The 19,337-nt window shown below is 44.3% G+C and overlaps 1 protein-coding gene and 1 long non-coding RNA gene across 4 annotated transcripts in view; one reads left to right on the top strand and one right to left on the bottom strand.

Annotated features, from left to right (window-relative positions):
• Positions 1-474: 474 nt before the first annotated feature.
• LOC144365996 (UL16-binding protein 1-like) lies at positions 475-16,884 on the bottom strand. Of its 2 annotated transcripts, XM_078018907.1 has the most exons (5): positions 16,251-16,881; positions 4,367-4,630; positions 3,882-4,145; positions 3,137-3,259; positions 475-1,713 (listed from the first exon to the last, which is right to left on the bottom strand). In XM_078018907.1, the coding sequence occupies exons 1-5, from the start codon at positions 16,330-16,332 to the stop codon at positions 1,709-1,711; spliced, it is 738 nt and encodes a 245-aa protein (XP_077875033.1). In that variant the 5' UTR covers positions 16,333-16,881; the 3' UTR covers positions 475-1,708. The 2 variants fall into 2 exon arrangements, with proteins under 2 accessions (XP_077875033.1, XP_077875032.1); XM_078018906.1 differs by lacking the exon at positions 475-1,713 and having other exon boundaries at positions 2,597-3,259; positions 16,251-16,884.
• Positions 16,885-17,546: 662 nt separating this feature from the next.
• LOC144366000 (uncharacterized) overlaps positions 17,547-19,337 on the top strand; it is a 133,139-nt gene continuing 131,348 nt past the window's right edge. For both annotated transcript variants that reach the window (XR_013424782.1, XR_013424781.1), the window contains exon 1: positions 17,547-17,724. This is a non-coding gene — a long non-coding RNA (uncharacterized LOC144366000). The remainder of the gene's footprint in view (positions 17,725-19,337) is intronic.

The raw sequence follows: 19,337 nt of genomic DNA, 5'->3' as shown, positions 1-19,337 counted from the left end.
TCCTTCTTCTAACCTTTTGTTTTGTTGGGTCCCTGAAAAGATTGGATGATGCCTACTCACACAAGGGATAAAAACTTCTTTGCAGAGCCTACTTACTGATTTAAAAGTAAATCTTTGCAAGAATCACCCTCAGAGAAAGACCCTGAAATGTTGTTGTGGGTTTTTTTTTTTTTTTTTGTACTGGGGATTGAACTCAGGGGTGCTCAACCACTGAGCCACATCCCCAGCCCTATTTTGTGTTTTATTTAGAGAGGGTCTCACTGAGTTGCTAATTGTCTCCCCATATCGGAGGCTGGCTTTGAACTTGCAATCCTCCAGTCCCAGCCTCTTGAGCAGGTGAAATTACAGGCATGTACCACTGCACCCAGCCCCGAAATAATGTTTTACCAGCTATCAGGGTAAACCTCAGGCAGTGGGTTGACACATAAAATCAACCACCACCTTGATTATATAAGAATTCCAAACTCATTTAAATTTGTTGACAAAATATGTTTATTTAACTTAAACAAAACATACAAAGAATTCCTGAAGTTATAAATGATGTCTGTCATTGTATTTTACAGACAATATTGCACCATCAATGTTGTATTGTCTTTTCATCACTGTGGAAAAACACTTTTTTTTAACGAGAGAGAGAGAGAGAGAATTTTAACATTTATTTTTTAGTTTTCAGTGGTCACAACATCTTTGTTTGTGTGTGGTGCTGAGGATGAAACCTGGCCGCATGCATGCCAGGTGAGCGTGCTACCGCTTGAGCCACATCCCCAGCACGAATTGTGGAAAAACATTTGAAGACAGTAAACTAAAGAAAGAAAAATTGATTTCTGGCACCATGTTTCAGAAGTTTTAGTCCAAGTTTGGTTGACTGTATTGCTTTTGAGTCTGAAGTAAGGCAGAATATCACAGCAGCAGGAGCTTTGGAGAAGAGATGGTTTAACTTATTGTAGCAATAAAAAAATGATTTATAGTTTAAATAGAGAAAAAGGGAGAGGGAGATGTGGGAGGCAGGAAGGTGCCTGGGACATAAAGAACCTTTCAAAACACGACTCAACAACTCTTCTAAAGTTTTCCTCACCTCTCAATAGCACCGTAGTCAACACATGGATCTTTGTGGAACATTCCAGATCCAAACTATAATAAACATCAGCTCAAGGTACAGAGAAGTAGTTGATAACACAACCAAGATTAATACTCTTTGTTGAGGTTTCTTGTTCTAGCAGTCAGAGGCTCAGTGTATGATTACTGAGGTTAGCACAGGAAATGGTTAAGAAAAAGTGCAGGATTGGATGGTCACAAAACAGATGAAAGAGCTCAAAGTTGAAATTGAAGTTAATGGATCTTCTTGGGGGTCATCAGATCTTGGGGTGGTAGGGGTCAATGGGTGGCAAAGGAAAGATGCGGGTGGCTGCTGTGATGGTTGGGAAAGTGAAAGCAGCAACTAGAACAGTCCACCTCTTGCAGAAGTAGGGTATGGGCTCATGACCTGCAAGTGACATACAGATACACCTTTTAAATCCTCACTAGATCTGAAAAAGCAGAGGAACTCTAGGCTGAGTGACTAAGTCTGAGTGACATGCTGGAGGCCTCAGGATTTGCAGTTCAGTCTTTGTTTGCTCTACGGAGGAAGAGCAGGAAGTAGATTGGCAGAAGATCAATAAGGACCATCATTTCACTGAATCACATTTTCAGAAGCTTCTTGGGAGCATCTTTAACCTTTAGAAAAGAAACACGTTATTTCAACTCTCTGAAGAAATCCTACTTCACTTCTCCTGACCCCTCATCAGTCACTCCCCAATTCATAGCCATGCTCACCTTGGGTCCTGTTTCCCTCCTCTATTACCCAAGGGTCCTGCAGCCTCTACCACCCTCCTCCCTTCTTTCTCACAGGCCAGAGTCAGCCCAGCCCTGCTGTAGCCTTGGTGTCTCAGGACTGCAGCTGTAATGACTGGATCTGCTCCCTGACTGGGAGCCTGCTCCTCCTCCAGATAGGAGGGGCCATAGGAACTGGGGGTGGGGAGAACCCTGTCCAAAGAGAGGGCCCTGGAATCTGGTTCCTGGGCCTTGGTTGCAGACAACATCTTTCTTCCCCTTCCCCCTCAACCTCTCCTTACCTGGGAGCAGCAGAGCTCTAAAAGTGACTGGCCCTGCCTACTCCCTCCACTCTGGCTAAGTCAGCTGGAGCATCAGACCCCAGCAGCTGCTCAGCCCCACCAGTCTCTGCAGAGGCTCTGCTCAAGGCAGAGGCTGCTGAGCTACCTCAGTATCTGGAGGCTACAGAGGCTGGGTTCCAGGACCACAGCCCAAGGTTCAATCTTGGAGTCCTAAGAGTCCCCAGAGAGCTGGCATCCTCTGCCTTCATCCTGGACAGACTCTACTCTCAGTTTTCCCTTCAGCTGCTGGAAATGAGCCTCCTGTGGGAATGTAACCCTGAACTCCAGCCTTCCAGGTTGGGCTGGAAAAGACCTTCACTGCTCCCTGTTCTGGCATTAGCCATAGGACCCCCGGCTCTCCCTTTTATATATATATATATAAACATACATACATACACACACACACGTATATATTAGTTGTAGATGGACACAATACCTTTATTTTATGGGTTTATTTTTATGTGGTGCTAGGGATTAAACCCAGTGCCTCACATATGCTAGGCAAGTGCTTTTCCACTGAGCCACAACCTGGCAGAGGACCCTCTCTTTTCAACTGTGGGTGTGGAGTCCATTCCTGTTTACATATCAAATGCATCTATCATGCTGCCATCACCCAGGATTAGGTATTTTCCTTCCTGTGTTCCTGTTATCTCCACACCATGCACTGCATGCACTACTGTGCCCCTCTCTCATAGAAATCTGGTCTGAATCAGACCTGCATAAGCTAAAACCCTTTAGAGTCCACAGGCCAACTTGTACGGTTCCTCCTCTTTCCCACAGGCCCTGACGGGGAGGATTTCTCAGAACTCAGGGCTGAGCATGGCCAAGCTATTGCTACCAGTGAGAGGAGGGAGGTCTGATTCTTCTGTCTCATCTCAGAATGAGAAGGACCAGTCAGAGTGCAGACTGGGGCCTTGGGAGTTCACTTTCCTGTCCTCCTTGCTCACACAGCTGCCCCATGTCTCTGTCCATTCTGCCCACAGCACCTGTCAGGAAGATCTGGAGGCCTAGGTGGATGAAGCAGGAGAGGATCCAGAGCAGGGCTGAGGGAATCAGCGTGCTGGCTGCGGACTCCTGGGAGTCTCTGTCTATGATGGCACTTGAAGGTCCTGAAGTGGAAACACAAGAGCGTTAGCCCTTGTTCAGAGCAAAATCTGTGGAGATGCCTGCTCAGCTCCTGCTGCCCCATGTCACTCAGGCAGGCACATAGTTCCTAGACCTCTGCTATGTGGCACCTGCTGTGACAGGTCATGAGGAGGAGGGAGACAGAAGAAGGGCCAGGTCCATAAGGAGCTCATATAGCTAATGGGAGAATCCTGGGTGACCACGGAACTCATCCTTCCTGGTGGCAGAATATGAGGTGACCCATGAGGATGATGGTGGAGAAGGGTCTCAGGAACTGTCATGTGAAGTGATTCACAAGAATTTCCAAAAAGAGTTGAGCAAATGCCAGAACAAAGCATGTGCATTGAGGAAGAGGCATTAGGAGGTGAGAAGGGAAAAGATGGGAAGACTATACCTTTAGCTGCTAACCTAGGTGTGACTCTCTCTCTCTCTCTCCCTCTCTCTCTCTCTCTCCCTCCCTCTCTCTCTCTCTCTCTCTCTCTCTCTCTCTCTCTCTCTCTCACACACACACACACACACACACACACACACACACACACACACACACACAGGTAGCAGCATCTCATGTGAAGGCAGCTCCCACTTCCTCCCCCTCCTGCCAGTTACCTGTTGGCTCCAGCTCTGTTTTCCATTCCACCAAGAAGTTCTCAAGCCAGGTTCTACAGTCACCCATTGAGGTCTTGTGTAAGAATTCGGACAGTTCCCTGTCATTTTCCCACTTTTCTTTCATCCAGTTGGACCCAGAATGCATCTCTCTCCACCTTGTGTTGTCTGAGTCAAAGTGGAGCCACATCTGTCCATTGAAGCCAAACTGCCAGGAGCTGTTGGATTTATGCAGACAACACATCCTGCCCTCCAGGGTGTGCAGACCTGCCCCCATCAGAGAGAAATCAGCCTCCTCTCTTAACAAATCTTTTGTTCCACACAATACCACCTTCCCCGGATTCCTAATCTGGCTGTGTTCTGTCTGCCACTCCAGCCCTGTCTGGGCTTTCTGGAGGGACCAACATCTAATTTTTTAAAAACATGCACACAATCAATTTCCCTCAACCCAGTATCAGCTCTCATGCCCCTGGACCATCCTTACTTACCCCTGGCCATGCCATTTTCTGCTTTAGTGTCAGCCAGTTGCTGTTTTAGCGTATCCCCCATTTCTCTCAGCATGGTGTTTTGCTGTTCCCAGGTGATTGTGGCATTCACTTTCCCTCCCAGGGCACTCAAGAATTTGAACTTGTCCAGGCCACAGTCAGAGGAGAGAAAATTCTTGTGGTCCACCTGGCCTTGGACTGTACACCATTGCTGTCCAGGTGCTGCCTTAGAATTGATGGTGAAGTCATAGCAAAGGGAGTGAGTCCCTGGTGAGGGAAAAGGCGAGCAAGGGTTGGGCTGGTGAGAAAGGACCCTTTAGGCACCCCCTCCCCATCCCTCTGAAGGGCTGAGCTGGCAGAGCAAGAATGACCCTTCCCAAGCTGTGTGCTCCACCTGTTTAAGGTGGGCATATTCCCCTACTTAGAGGAGGAGGGGACAGCAACCTCATGTCCCAGGACATGGCCCACTTCCCCTCTGCCCTTTGAACAATGCCTACACCCAGCAGCATGTCACCTTGCAATGGCCCTGCCAGGCTGTGAGGGGAAGGCCTGCCTGGCAGAGGATGATCAGAAGCAGGAGAAGGCAGTGCGCATGCTGGGTCATGGTGGGGTAGTGAGGATGGGATCACAGCTGCATGAGGGAGAGTTCATAATTATGGTTCATAGCTTTTAGCTTGAGTGTTAGATGGCACTAGTGCCTCAGGGGATTGCGTTCTTTTAGGTTGGAAAGTGATATCCTACTCTGAGTGAAATGGGAAATCTGTAAGTTCAAAGAAAAGTAGTAGAGGAAGGAATCAAAAGTACACACTTTGAGGATCATAAAAGGGTATATGCCATGTTGCATATTATACAATAGCCAGAAAAATGCCTAGTCTACTGTGCTTTGTAAGAAAGCCTGGCAGATTCTTGTTATCAATTGTATTTGAAAGTGTCTGGTACCTGAGCCAGACATGCACACCCATAATCCTAGTGGCTTAGGAGGCTAATACAGGAGAATTGCAAGATCAAAGCCAGCCTTAGCAACTCAGTGAGACCCTGTCTCTAAATAAAATTCAAAATAGAGCTGGGTATGTGGCTCAGTGGTCGAGTGCCCCTGAATTCAATCCCTGGTACCCAATAAAAAGAAAATATCTGGTATGCTAAACCAGAACCAAAATTAGTAGAAAGGAAGAAATAATAAATGCATTAGACATGAAAAGGCAGCGCAAACGATTAATGAAATAAGGAGCTGCTTCTTCTGAGAACTAAATGGAAATGATAAACCCTTACCTGGACTAACTAGGCAAAGGAGAGAGAAGACTCAAATTCAGACAAGAAAAGGGAGACATTGACTCCATAGAAATACAAAGGGTCATTCGAGAGTATTAGCGACAAAGATATTCATGTTTGTTATTATTTGCAAAAATTTGGACCTAGAATAAATAAACAAATTCCAGATCACTTACACATACATACCTTACCCAAGTTGAATCATGAAGAAATAAAAAAACTGAGCAGACCAATAAGACATAACAAGATTGAATCAATAGTAATAGCCTTCCAGCAAAGAAAATCCCAATACAAGAGAGCTTTATTGCTAAGTTCTGCGAAATATTTAAAGAACAGTTTCCAGTTTTCCTTAATTTATTCCCAAAAATAGAAGAGAAAGAAATTATGCTAACTACATTTGATAAGATCAGCATTGCCATGATATCCAAACCTGACAACACACAGAGAAACTAATCCAGTAAGTAGGATGCCATCAATTAAAAAGCATCTACACAGCAAGGGACACAGGAGCATAAAATAAAGTCTGCACAATGAAAGACATTCTTTGCCACAGTTCCTTTGACAGAAGATTAACATCCAGAATAAATAAACATCTCAAAAAATTTATCACCCCAAACTCAAATAACTCAATCTGTAAATGGGTGAAAGAACTAAACAGATATTTCTCACAAAAAGAAACACAAAAAAATGGCCAACACATATTTGAATAAAATGTTCAATATTTCTAGTATCAGAGAATTACATTGGAAAAATGCAAAACTACACCAAGATTTCATCTCATTCCACTCAGAATGACAATTATCAAGAATACAGATAATAATAACAAATACTAGTGAGGATGTGGAGAGAAAGGTACACTCACACATTGTTTTTGGGACTGCAGATTAGTACATCCACTCCAAAGAGCAGTACAGAGATTCCTCCAAAAACTAGAAATAGAACCTCCATACAACTCAGCTATCCCACTCCTTGATCTTTATTTAAAAGAACTAAAATCAGCATACTGTAGTGACACAACCACTTTAATGTTTATAGCAGCACAATTCAAAATAGCCGAATTATGAAATCAGTCCAGATACCCACCAAGAGATGAATGAATCAAGAAAATGTGGTATATAGACACAATGAAGTTTTACCTAGCCATAAAGAATAACGAAATTATGGTTGCTCTCAAACTTTTTCAGAAGGCACAGTGCTGACAAGTCTGGAGGAGTGCCCTAGAGAGCACACCTCATATACCCTCCTACCTGAAGTAGCAGAGGGATCCCACATGTGAGTTCTACAGCAAATGTGGGTCTCTCAGTTTCCGACATAGTACTCAGAGAATCAAACCCTACCAAACACAGCCTAAGAAAACACAAGGAATTAACAATGCAGATTCCGTTTGGAATTAACACTACATGGAAAACAAATATCCGAGAGCACATCATCAAAAGATCAAAAAAAAGCTGCTCAATAAGAAGACCCCCACATAAAAGTGGAAGAGAGAGCCATCCCAACAGATGTACACAGCTCAACATAGAAAAACAGGCAATGCCAAAAAACAAGACTGCTCGATCATATGCACAAATGCCCGAGTGATCAAATTCAAAGACGTTGAAGTGGTTGAAATGGGGACAAAGAATTAGAAAGATTGTTAAAAAAGGCAATAACTTCAAAGGAGATACAAATAAATAGCTGAATGAATTAAGGAAAATGATGAAGAATAGGAAAGAGCATTTCAATAAAAATATGAAAATTCTGAAAAAGAACCAGGCAGAAATCTTGAAAATGAAAAAAGTAATGTAAAGAAATTTTTCAATTAAAAAGCTCAATGAGTCAAACTAAAAACTCAGTTGAGCTGGGCACAGTGGTGCCTGTAAACCCCGGAAGTAGGGAGGCTGAGATAGGAGGATTGTGAGTTCAAAGCCATCAATAAGGGGCACTAAGCAACTCAGTGAACCTTGTCTCTAAATAAAATACAAAAATGGGCACAGATGTGGCTTAATGATCAAGTGCCCCGAGGTTCAATCCCTGGTACCAAATAACAGTGACAATAAAACCATCTCAGTTGAATGCCTCAGCAAGAGACTAGAACAAGAAGAAGAAAGGATATTAGGGTTTGAAGACAAGGTCTAGGAAATTAACACATTCAAATCATAAGAACAAAAAATAAATAGGAAGTGTTTTAGCCAGCTTGTTTGCTGCTGTGACTAAAGGACTTAACCAGCACAGTTGTAGAGGAGGAAGAGTTTATTTAAGGGCTCATGGTTTCAGAGGTCTCAATCCACAGATAGGAGGCTCCATTCTTTGGGGCTCAAGGTGAGGCTGAATATCATGGCAGAAGAGTGTGGCAGAGGGAAGCAGGGAGTGAGGTCTCCACTTGCTAGATATGAATATATACCCAAAGCCACACCCTATTCCCATGTCCTCTGGCCACAGCCTACCACCTCAGTTACCACTCAGTTAATCCCTCTTAGGGACTAAATCACTGATTGGGTTAAGACTCTCACAACCCAATCATTTCTCCTCTGAACCTTCTTGCACTGTCTCACACATGAGTTTTTTGGGGACACCTCACATCCAAACCATAACAAGAAGAGAATGTACAAGATCTCTGGGACAACAGTAAAAGACCCAGGATTTGAATCATAGGTTTAGAAGAGGGATTCAAGCTACAGACTAATGGCATGAGAAAACCTATTCTGTGAAATAACATAAAATTTCTCAAATCTTGTGACTGATGTGGACATCCAGGTACTGGAGGCATCTGAACCTCAAATACACACCATCTGGGAAGAATCTCTCCGTGATGTATTATAGTTAAACTGTAGAAAGCACAAAACAAAGAGACAATGTTAACAGCTGCAAGAGGGAAGTGCCAAATCACTCACAAAGGCAAAGCTAGGAGAATAACAGCAGATTTCTCAGAAGAAACTCTAAAGGCCAAGAAGGCATGGAAGGATATATTTCAAACCTTGGAAGCAAATAACTGCCAACCTGAATTACAATATCTGGAAAAGTTATCTTTCATAATTAAAGGCAAAATAAAGCCTTGCAAGGTAAGTCTACATTAGAAGATTTATGAACACTAAACTAGTATTGCAGAAGGTAGTCAGAGGAATTCTACACGCAAATGAAGAAGGATTTGAGCAACATACACTGTCCTTTGCTGGACACCATAGGAAGTACTATTTCAAAGTTTCTATTCATTTATTTTTTTTCCAGTTTCAACATTTAGATTATGCAAAATTTCTTTGGATTATCTTATTTTTACACTCTGTTTCAGCAGTTGCAGCTATAAAACTTAAATACTGATATAAAAATTTGTGTGAAATGGGAAATGAAGATGTCAGTGTACAATCTGATTCCTGGTTGGGGAAATTGGATGGTGCCCAACAGATACACATGTCTTGTTAGTAAATTTACTTATTTAAGAAAAAAATAAACATGTTGGTTTTTCTTTCAACTTGGGTATATGATTTTCTTAATTGACTCTCATATTGCTACAGCATAAATATTTATTATTTAGCCCTAATTACCTCATATACAGAATTTCTAGATATTTCTTTTATTTTAGAGGTGCATTGACAAATTTACTATGGCACAAAGGGTTCCATAAACTGGAGGCATCTGTCCTAGGGATTGTGAAAGGCCCCAGTTGTGTTCTCCAGTCTTGCACAGGCTAAAGGTTAGACTCACTGCTACCTGTTATTTCACACAAATGCAACCCCAGCATCTGCCCACATATCTGTTCTTTCTTTAAACCACCCCTGCTGACTGACTCCCAACCTGACCCTCCCCAAATCCAGGCTGATTACGGAAGTCTCCAGCTTTCTCTGCAACAAAATTATCCTGACCTTGTGGCTATATTTGATATAGTCTGGGCCTCCCCATGTCTTTGTGTCACCCCTAATCTGTCATTAATCATGTCAGGGAGCCATGCTGTCATTTTCAAAGAGAAGGACAAGGTTTCCATCCATCCAGCCATGGACCAATCAGCACAGCTGTTCCAGTCTGGACTGAGTCATGTTGAGGCTATACTAAAGACAGTGAGCACATAGGAGTTGGTCAGGGGAGGCTGGATGGGGAGAAAAGAATCCTTTAGCCCCTTGCCCCTGTGACTCCAGAAGGAACCCATTTGGGTTGGCTGGTAGAGCAGGAGCCTCATTCTCAAGCTCTTCATTTTGGACAACCATTTGGCAAAAACATGTTTTGGAGAGCTGTTACAATGAGCAAAAACCTGGACTGGGTATGGGGCATGCTGCCGAAGAACAAGCGTCTCTCCTCCAGGTACCTATTGTACACTACCTGAACACAAAGTTAACTTTCAGCAGACAAGGAACAGCCAAAGCATCCTGGGAAATGTGGTAAGTGAACAGTAGGCTCAGGTGGTCAGAGGGCTCCTGAAGGAGAAGTTGGAAATTGGCAATGAGTAGGACACAGGGAAGTAAGATTGTAGGGAGATTCTAGAACCAAGGCTCTATTTCCAGAATATCCAGAGAGTGAGAGAGTTTCTGGGAAAGGAGTCCAACCTTGAGTGACAGGAGACAAAATTCAGCTCATGGTCTGCAGGATTATTGGCAGAGGAACAGGGTATAAGAGAGGCAAAAGTCAGAACACATTTTTTTTTTAATTCACAGGCAGTAAAAACAGCAAGCTGTATTTGTCCCCTGGCCAAAACTTCATTCTACCTCAACTGGCCAGTGGAGGACATGTAGCACATATCACCAAACTGAGGGAATGAAAAAAGTATCAAATTTAGCTATTTTTTAATGCAGAGCATCATAATAAAAAATTTAGGAAGAAGTTTTGTCAATTGCAGAATCCACTTCAGTTTTTTGTATTGTTTCTCAGTTTTACTATAGTTGTACCTGAAAATATTGTTAGTGTTTCAGACATCTAAAATTTTTGGTTTTGATTTTTTTGAACTGGATATTGAACCACTGAGTCACATCCCCAGCTTTTAAAAAATATTTTATTTAGAGACAGGGTCTCCCTGAGCTGCCTGGGACTTTGCTAAATTGCTGAGGCTGGCTTTGAACTCCCAATCTTCCTGCCTCAGCCTCCCAAGCTGCTGGGATTACAGGCCTGTGCCACTGTGCCCTGCTGAGTCGAAAATCTTCATCTGAGATGAAGGCCTCTTCCTCATGTTTTCTGGAAAGTTGAATGTCTCCCTCCACTATCTGATTTCTGCGCTGTATCCATATTGTTCTGGTCTCCTCTGGCTCCAAATTCCTGCTTCCGCCGAACACTAGTTTTTCCCTTGTTTCACTGTCCTCGCCTCTCCATTCTCCATAATCCAGAAACCCAAGTAGAACCCTGGGGATCTCTTTAATTTGGCTTTGTCACGTAGTCACTATACAACACAATAAGAGAAAACATGAAGCTATCCTGAAGATTTTAGTGTAATACACACACAATACAAACCATAAACAATATTCATTTGGCAGGGGAATCTCCCACATTTCCACAAATGAGGAGAAAAATTCTATCAGAATCTGATCAAATCTCTTTCTCATCCCTGCACCCACCCTAGTTCATCCACCAACTTTTACCTGATGCCTGTTACTACAGCAACCTTCTAGGTGGTCTCTCACTTAATTGGACTGTGACTTCTATTTTAAGAAGCAGAGTCAGGGCAAGCTTTTTTGAGATATTTGCATACCATCTGATGTTCACAAACATAAAACTGGCCCTTTTACAATGTTCAATTCAGTATGTTCTTGGGTATATTCACAGAGTTGTGCATCTGGTTTTGCTACCTAATTCGACAACATTTTTATCATTACAAGAAACTGAGGCCAAATCTCTAATGGAACTCACATTTTCACCCCTTCCCTGTAGCACCTGGCAACCAGTAATCTACTTTGTCTCAATGCTTTTGTCTATTCTAGACATTTCATATAAATGGAATCATACAATAAGTTGGTTTTGTGATTGACTTCCTTCACTTAGTGAAACTGTGACTTTGATTTGTATTTTCCAAATACTAATGATATTAAATACCTTTTCATGTGATTATTAATGACTAATGTATCCTCTTTGGAGAAATGTCTAGATCTTTTGTGTATTGGGTAATTTATCTTGTTGACTTTTAAAAGACTTCATATATATTCTGGATACAAGTTTCTCAGCAGATCTATGATTTAATAAAGAATAATAAAATTATGGAATTTAAAATAAAGAATTATGAAATTATGGCATTTGCCTGTAAATGGATGAAAAATGGAGAATATCCTGCTAAGTGAAGATTCAGAGAGACAAGGGTCAAATGTTTTCCCTCATATGTGGAATATAGAGAGAAATAAGGGAAAGGAGATGGTGAGGAGGGTCAGGTATCAAAACAATACAGGAAAGATCAGTGGAGTATAAGGAGATAGGGAGGGAGCGGGGACAGGAAAGGGAGGAAATTCAGAATTAAGTTAACACAATCAGGTTATATGCATGTATAAATGTAACACAGGGAACTTCTCTTTTATGTGTTTGGAAAACATCAACCATGGATGGTAAATGGGTGAGTATGGGGAGGTTCAATGGAGTGGGAGTGGGGGAAGGGGGGAAAATAGGGACCAAATTGGAGTGGGTCAGATTCCCTGCAGGTGTGATTGTGTTGGGATGAATCCAGCTACCATGTATAACTAAAATGCCCTAAGAAAAATAAAAAAGAAAGGATTTTGAAATTTACAGAGATATGTAAGTTTAACCTGCTTTAAACATTATATAAAGTCTGCTCTCAAGGTCACCAGCATTGTTTATAAGTTCATTGGTGATGATTGCTAAAGGCTGGGGTCTATGGTAGAAGTTGGATTTCAGAACTGGGGTCCCAGTAGTAAAGGAGAATAAAAATGCTGATAACATAGACTCCAAATAGGCAATGAACAGGTGGAAGAAAAGTGTGTGTAATGGTGCAGACAGTGAAAATGGAGGAAGTCAGCCAGGGACCTGACACTCAGGGAGCTAAACCCGGGGTTGAGAGATCACAGGGAACCTCATGGCAAAGTACCTGGGCAGGCAACTCAGATTCTGCCTGATTTCAAGAGGTGAAGCAAACCCAAGGATGGATAATCAGGCGGCTGAGTGTTGATATCCACCCAAAGTCTGGTTATTGGCTCAGTTTCCAGACCTGGGCCATGTCTCAGAGCCTGAAATCATTCCTAGGAGGAGAGACCTGGCTCCTATCAGGAGGGACCATTCAACCCCAGAGCCAGTTCAGTGTCCCTTTTCAGCCTGCCCCACAAAGCCATATGCCCATTCACATGGGACTGGGGGGGGGAGAGAGAGAGAGAGAGAGAGAGAGAGAGAGAGAGAGAGAGAGAGAGAGAGAGAGAGAGAGAGAGAGAGAAAGCATTCATTCATCTGGAGACAGTGTGAGCTGACCTCATGTCCAGGCATCTGAAGCATCACCATGGCCCCATGGTACTGACAAAGGTGCATGTGGGGCCAGGAAAGAATGGATCTGTCCCAGGTCCTACTCATAGGGGTCATTTCAAATTCCCTGAATTTGTAATAGAAATGAACAATCATGGGCTTGGTGAGTCACATGTGGAGTTAGAGCTACCCTAGTAGGGAAGGCCAAGGAATCTTCTGACACTGTCTCCCCCATTTCCAAGATACTATATTTAAATAATATCTCATCCTAGAGAACTCATGGAGATTTGTACCAATCTAAAACCTTGAAAGACACATGTAGTTCAACTTTATCCTTTCCAATGTTATTTCCAGCCCAGACCCTGGAATTTTCTGTAAAGGGCTTACTATTACATATTTTAGGCTTTGCAGTCCTTGTTACAACCACTCAACTCTGCTCTTGTAGCTCAAAAGCAGCCATACTAACATACATTCCTACCAATCTTGTATATGTTTTCTTTTCCCCTCTCCTGCCCCTGTACATCCTCACTGGCTTTAATTGTGATTTTGTATTTGATGCTTGCCATTCTAGTTGGAGATAAAATCATTGTGTTGTTTTTCATATATTTCCTGCTCATCTGTTCTTTTTTTTTTTTTTTGAGAAACATATTTATTTCATTTGCCCATTTATCGGCTGGGTTATTTGGAAGTCATATATTTCATGTACTTGGGAAATTAGGAATGAAACTACCATATGATCCAGTTATCCCATTTGTTGGTATTTATCCAAAAGAATTAATTGAGTATACAATAGAGATAAAGGAATATCTATGTTTATAGCAGCACAATTGACCATAGCCAAATCAGTGACCCAGCCTAATTTTCTGTCAACAGACAAATGGGTAAAGTAAATGTATATATACACCATGGACTTTTATTCTGCCCTAAGGAAGAACAAAATCATATTGTTTGAGAAAAATGGATGGAACTGAAGAGGACCATGTTAAGTGAAATAAACCAGACTCAGAAAGCTAGGGTTCATACATTTTCTCTCATATGTAGAGACCAAAGAGAAAAAAGGAAACAACAACAACAACAACAACAACAAATATCATGAAAATAGAAAGGAGACCAAAAGGGTAGAGAAATAGGATGAAGGGTTGGGAGGAAGGGAGGAAAGGAGGAAAAGGATCCTACTCAGGATTGCTTTATCTATTCTGGTTCTTTTACTCTTCCACATGAAGTTTATGTCTGTCCCCAACCCAGTTTTATGAAGGCTGTCATTCGTATTTCAATGGGGGATTTCATCAAGTGTAGATCCCTTTTGCAAAATCGGCCATTTTGACAATATTAGTTCTGCCTATTCATCTTCTAAGGTCTTCCATCAACCCTGGGTCTGGTGTATGCAGCCTACCACTGAGCTACATCCCTGTTCCTATTATGTATAATTACAATGCACTAATAAAAAAAATATGGGCTTGGGATACAGCTTACTTAGTAGCATGCTTGCTTCGTATGTACAAGGCCCTGGGTTCAATCCCCAGCAACACACACACACACACACACACACACACACACACAAACAATTTAAAGAAAATTCTATTTTTTCACATTACTCTTGTTATTTGTCAAAAATACAAATGCATCTCAGATGTACTTTATGACAAATGAATAATTCTCTAGTAGAAGAATTTGCCATCCTTTAGTTAATTGTTTTCTTACTGATTGGAATAGGAATATTTCAAATGTAAGAAATCCTTTTGTGATATTTATCATTTTAATTTAATTCCCTATTTTTATTGGTGCATTATAGTTGTACATAATGGTTGCATTTGTTGTTACATATTTGTAAACACACAATATAGCAACAGAATTTGGCCAATATAATTCCCGTGTATTTCCACTTTCTCTCCTCTTCTTCATCCCAGGAGCAGTGCAGGATCCTGGCAGCTGTCAGAGCCCAAGTCCGAGGCCCCGCCCCCAGCAGCACCCAATTCCCGCGTCTGGCTGTAGCTCCCTCTATTTGTCACCATCCTCCCTCCCCCGCCCTCCACAGGGCAAGCCCTCCTGGTGCCTGGGCTCTGGTGTCCCAGCTGAATTATTGTTCAGATCACTGTGGTGGCGCAATCTCCACTTCCTGCATGGAGATGGCACTGGGGACCTACTCCCACTGATCTCCCTTTGATTTTCATGAGATACCTCCCCCCACCTTTCTTTCCCTTGAAAAGAAAATTCTAAAAAGTAGATATCCCATGAACTTGGAAGGGACTGGGCCTGCCACTATGACTCAGGACGACTTGTGATAGAGACTTCTGTGCTGGGCAAAGGGGCCTCCAGGAGTTCAGGGCAATTCCTCCCTGGAAATGCACAACACCTCTCCTGGAGTCCAGAAGTGAATGCCACCCGCAGCGGGAAAACGCACACCCTTTCACAGTGGCTCTTTTGTGCTCCTGGGCCTCTAGAGATGCTCTAGCCCCCCTCCCCCTCCAAGGAGTGAAGACAGAAGTGGCATCTGGGACCTGCACCAAGCCTTCTTGCTCTCTACTGCCATCTCGCTCCCTCCCATTCTCCTGTCTTTACCCTTTCCTCTCTCTTTGGCTCCCTGGTCTAACTTGGTCTGTGGCTCCCTCCGCAGGTGCAGGGACAAGCCCCTGGAGCAGGACAGGCACCTGAGGGGCAGAGCCTGCAGGGGAGGTCTGGGGACTGAGAAGGGGACAAAGGGGTCCCTGTAAGTTCTACTCCTCAACTCACCCGCTGGCGCCCTCCAAAGAAAGTAAGGCGGGAGCAGAGCCTGAACGCTAAGAATGAGAGTAGTTGAGACTACACCTACCATCCTTAAGAAGCCCAGGAGCAGGGCAGGGCCCTGGCAGCTGTCTGAGCCTTTTAAATCCGAGGCCCCGCCCCCAGCAGCGCCAAATTCCCGCGTTTGGCTGTAGCTCCACCTATTTGTCACCATCCTCCCTCCCCCGCCCTCCAAACGCACGCCCTCCTGCTGCCCGGGGCCCGTTGTCCCAGCGGAATCATCTGAACATCCTTCAGATTGCGATGGTGGCACTGGGGACCTAACTAAGCCATCTCGCTCTCTTCTGCCATCTCGCTCCCTCGCATCCTCCTGCCCTTACGTTTTTGTCTCTTTTCCGCTCCCTGGGCTACCTCGGGCCCGCCGCTCCCACCGCAGCTGCAAGATCTAGAACCTGCTGCGATGAAGTGGGACCCAGAGCCCGCAGGAGAAGCCTGGGGAAGAAAATGGGGACGGCGGTGTCCCCACAAGTTCGATCCCGCAACTCACCGTCTGGCACTGCCCAAAGAAAGTCAGGCTGGAGTAGAGCCTGGATGATAAGAATCAGAGTAGCGCAGACTACACCTGCCATGGTTAAGGAGCTCTTGATCGCTGTGGGACCTTGGCCGCCGCGAGAGCTTTTAAAGTCCCGGGGCCCGCCCCCCAGCAATGCCCGCCTCCTGCTTTGGGGCGTACTAACCTCCGCCTACCCTTCTTCGCCTCCCCGGCTCCCTCCAGCGGCCCAGGACACAGTAATGTTTCAGAATCGCTGCTGTGGATGTATCTGGTGCACGTTCCGCTTCCTTGGTGACACTGGGGACCTATACCAAGCTATCTCGCTCCCTCCCATCTGCCGGCCCTAACTTTTTCCTCTCTTTTCCGCTCCCTGGGCTACCTTGGCCCGGAGGCTCCAACCGCAGGCTCAGAGTGGAGAACCTGCTGTGAACCAGAGGGACAAAGCCCTCAGGGAAAGTCTGGGGAGTGAGGAGAGGATGGAGGTGTCCCCATATGTTGGATCCTTCAACTCACCGGCCCGCACAGACCAAAGAAATTAAGGCGGGATCAGAGCCTGGATGATATGAATGAGAATAGCGGGTTCTGCACCTGCCATCCTTAAGGAGCTCCAGAGCGCTGCTGTACCTGGGCAGCGATCAGAGCCTTCAACCCGACACCCGCCCCCACCCCCGCCGGTGGCACCCTGCCTCTGGCATCTGGCCATAGTTTCGCCCCCTCGTATTCCCCTGCCTGGTCACCATGTCCTTACAGAATCTTCGTTCGGATCCCCTCTGTGGCTGGACCCTGCAGGCGTCCCACTTCCTGTATGGAGGTGGCACTGGGGATTTCCAACAAGCCATCGGAATCTCTCCTGCCATCTCGCCCCCTCCCATCCTCCTGCCCTAACTTTTTCCTTTCTTTTCTGTTCCCTGGGCTACTTGGGTCCCGTGGCTCCCAGGGCAGACCTGGGGTGGAGAACCTGCTGCGGGGACAAGAACTGGAGGCACCTAACCCGCAGGGGAAGTCTGGGGAGTGTGGAGGGGACGAAGGTGTCCCCATAAGTTCCATCTTCCAATTCTACAGCCGGCACCGCTCAAAGAAAGTAAGGTTAGAATGGATGCTAAGAATGAGAGTAAGAAGGCTTGCATTGGCCATGGTCACTGTGCTGGAGATCATAGGGAGACCTCCTCCAGGGTAAGAGCCTTTGAAGCCTGAGGACCCGCCCCCTGTATCACTCCCCTCCCTGTCCCCTGCTTCTGATCGCAGCTCCGCCCCTGGGTGTTTCCGAAGCTGCTTGGCCCTGGGTGTCATCAGCGTCATCCGGATCGCTGCGGGGGTAGGAATTGGCCCTCATTTCGGTTTCTGTGACGGTGCGGAGCGCGCGCGCCCAGGGACTCCTGTTGCCTCCCAGCCAAGGGCTTCTGATCTCCTCATCTCACTCTCGCGCGGCCCTGGCTACTACCCGGAGAAGGTGGACCTAAAGCAAAGGGTAACGTTGGGGCCTGAGGCCTTATCCTTTTTCCTGCCTCCTCTAGGGACTTCTTGGGCCTGGGTGTTTAGCTCCTTGAATTCCAGCCCCCGGATTCATCCCTTTTATTCTAAAAGACCAAAGAATTTTGTTACCTCCCTAGAGTCCGGTCTGAAATCAACATTGTTGAAGGCAGTTGTTAGGTAGCTTACCATCAGAGATAGTTTTCAGTAGACTCTGAGCCCCTTGATCCCAAAACCTTCAGGAAAAACTCTCTGAAAGCAAAAGCAAAAGCAACTTCTCTTTTAGGAGTTGCGACATTCAGACAGGAAATGCTTTCTCTACTCCGCCCTTGAGGCTTGCAGAAAAGATCTTTCTTTCTGTTTTGAGGCACTAGGGATTGAATCCAGGGGTTCTGTACCACTGGCTTCTTGATGAGTGGCTCCTGATCTGCCACTACTCATTCCTATCAATAGGGTACCCTTTGCCCCCTCCCGCCCTGCACATCCTCATGTAAAATATTTGCAGTGCTTCATTATACTTACATATAAGAATGGGATGTGTGCCATATCATCCATGCACATAGCACAATCTGGTAGATTTTGTAACCCAGTACTTCCCTATCCCCTCCCTTCATTCCTCCCTCTCCAGCCCTTTCCTTTACTCCATTGTTTGCCCTTTCCCTCTATTTTCATGAGATTCCCCCCCCCCTTTATCTTTAAATTCTTTTTCTTTTTTCCCTCTCTAACTATGAGAGGGAAAACATTCAACCTTTGGCTTTCAGAGTCTGTCTTATTTCACTTAGCATGGTGTTCTCCAGTCCATCCATTTATTTACCAGCAAATGATATAATTCTATTCCTCTTTGTGATTGAATTAAACCTCACTGTGTAAGTTTAGCACATTTTATTTATCCATTCAATGTCGATGAGCCCCTAGGTGGTTCCATAACTGAACTATTGTGAATTGTGCTGCTATAAACATTAGTATGCACACATCATTATAGTATCCTGATTTTAGTTCTTTTGTATAAATACCAAGGAGTGTAATAGCTGGATCATATGGTGGTTTGATTCCAAGTCTTCTGAGGAATCTCCATACTGCTTTCAAAAGTGGTTATAGCAATTTGCATCCCCATGAACAATGCTTGATTGTTCCTTTCCCCCTCATCCTCTTCAACAATTTTTGTAGTTTTCATGATTGTCATTCTAATTGGGTTGAGATGAAATCTCAGTATAGTTTTGATTTGCACTTCGGTAATTGCTAAGGATGTAAACATGTTTTCATATGTTTCTTGGCCATCTGTGTTTCTTCTCTTGAAAAATGTTTGGTTAGTTCTTTTGTCCACTTGCTGATTGTGTTATTTGGGTGGTTTTTTTTTTTTTTCGCCCTTTTGATGAGAAATTTTTTGAGTTCTTTATGTATTCTGGATATTAATCCCTTGTCAGAGGAAAGCTGACAGATTTTTCCCCCTTAATGTATGCTCTCTCTTCATGTTCTTAGTTATTTCCCTTGCTGTGTAGAAGCTTTTTATTTGGATGTCATCCCACTTATTTAATCTTGGTTTGGGCATCTTGTGAAGGATGTTGGTTCCTGTATCTATATGCTCTGAGTGTTGACCCTATGCTTTCTTCT

The sequence above is a fragment of the Ictidomys tridecemlineatus genome, chromosome 8 (assembly GCF_052094955.1).
Source record: "Ictidomys tridecemlineatus isolate mIctTri1 chromosome 8, mIctTri1.hap1, whole genome shotgun sequence".
Classification (NCBI taxonomy): domain Eukaryota; kingdom Metazoa; phylum Chordata; class Mammalia; order Rodentia; family Sciuridae; genus Ictidomys; species Ictidomys tridecemlineatus.
The sequence above is the reverse complement of the archived record's forward strand: the minus strand, read 5'-3'. Positions and strand labels throughout refer to the sequence as shown.

Excerpts from the sequence above, each read along its gene's own strand:
- LOC144365996 (XM_078018906.1), bottom strand. The coding sequence starts at position 16,332 with ATGGCAGGTGTAGTCTGCGCTACTCTGATTCTTATCATCCAGGCTCTA. Across the intron at positions 4,631-16,250 it reads TCTTTGGGCAGTGCCAGACG|GGACTCACTCCCTTTGCTAT; the intron begins GTGAGTTGCGGG and ends TTCCCTCACCAG. Across the intron at positions 3,260-3,881 it reads AACAGAGCTGGAGCCAACAG|GACCTTCAAGTGCCATCATA; the intron begins GTAACTGGCAGG and ends TTTCCACTTCAG.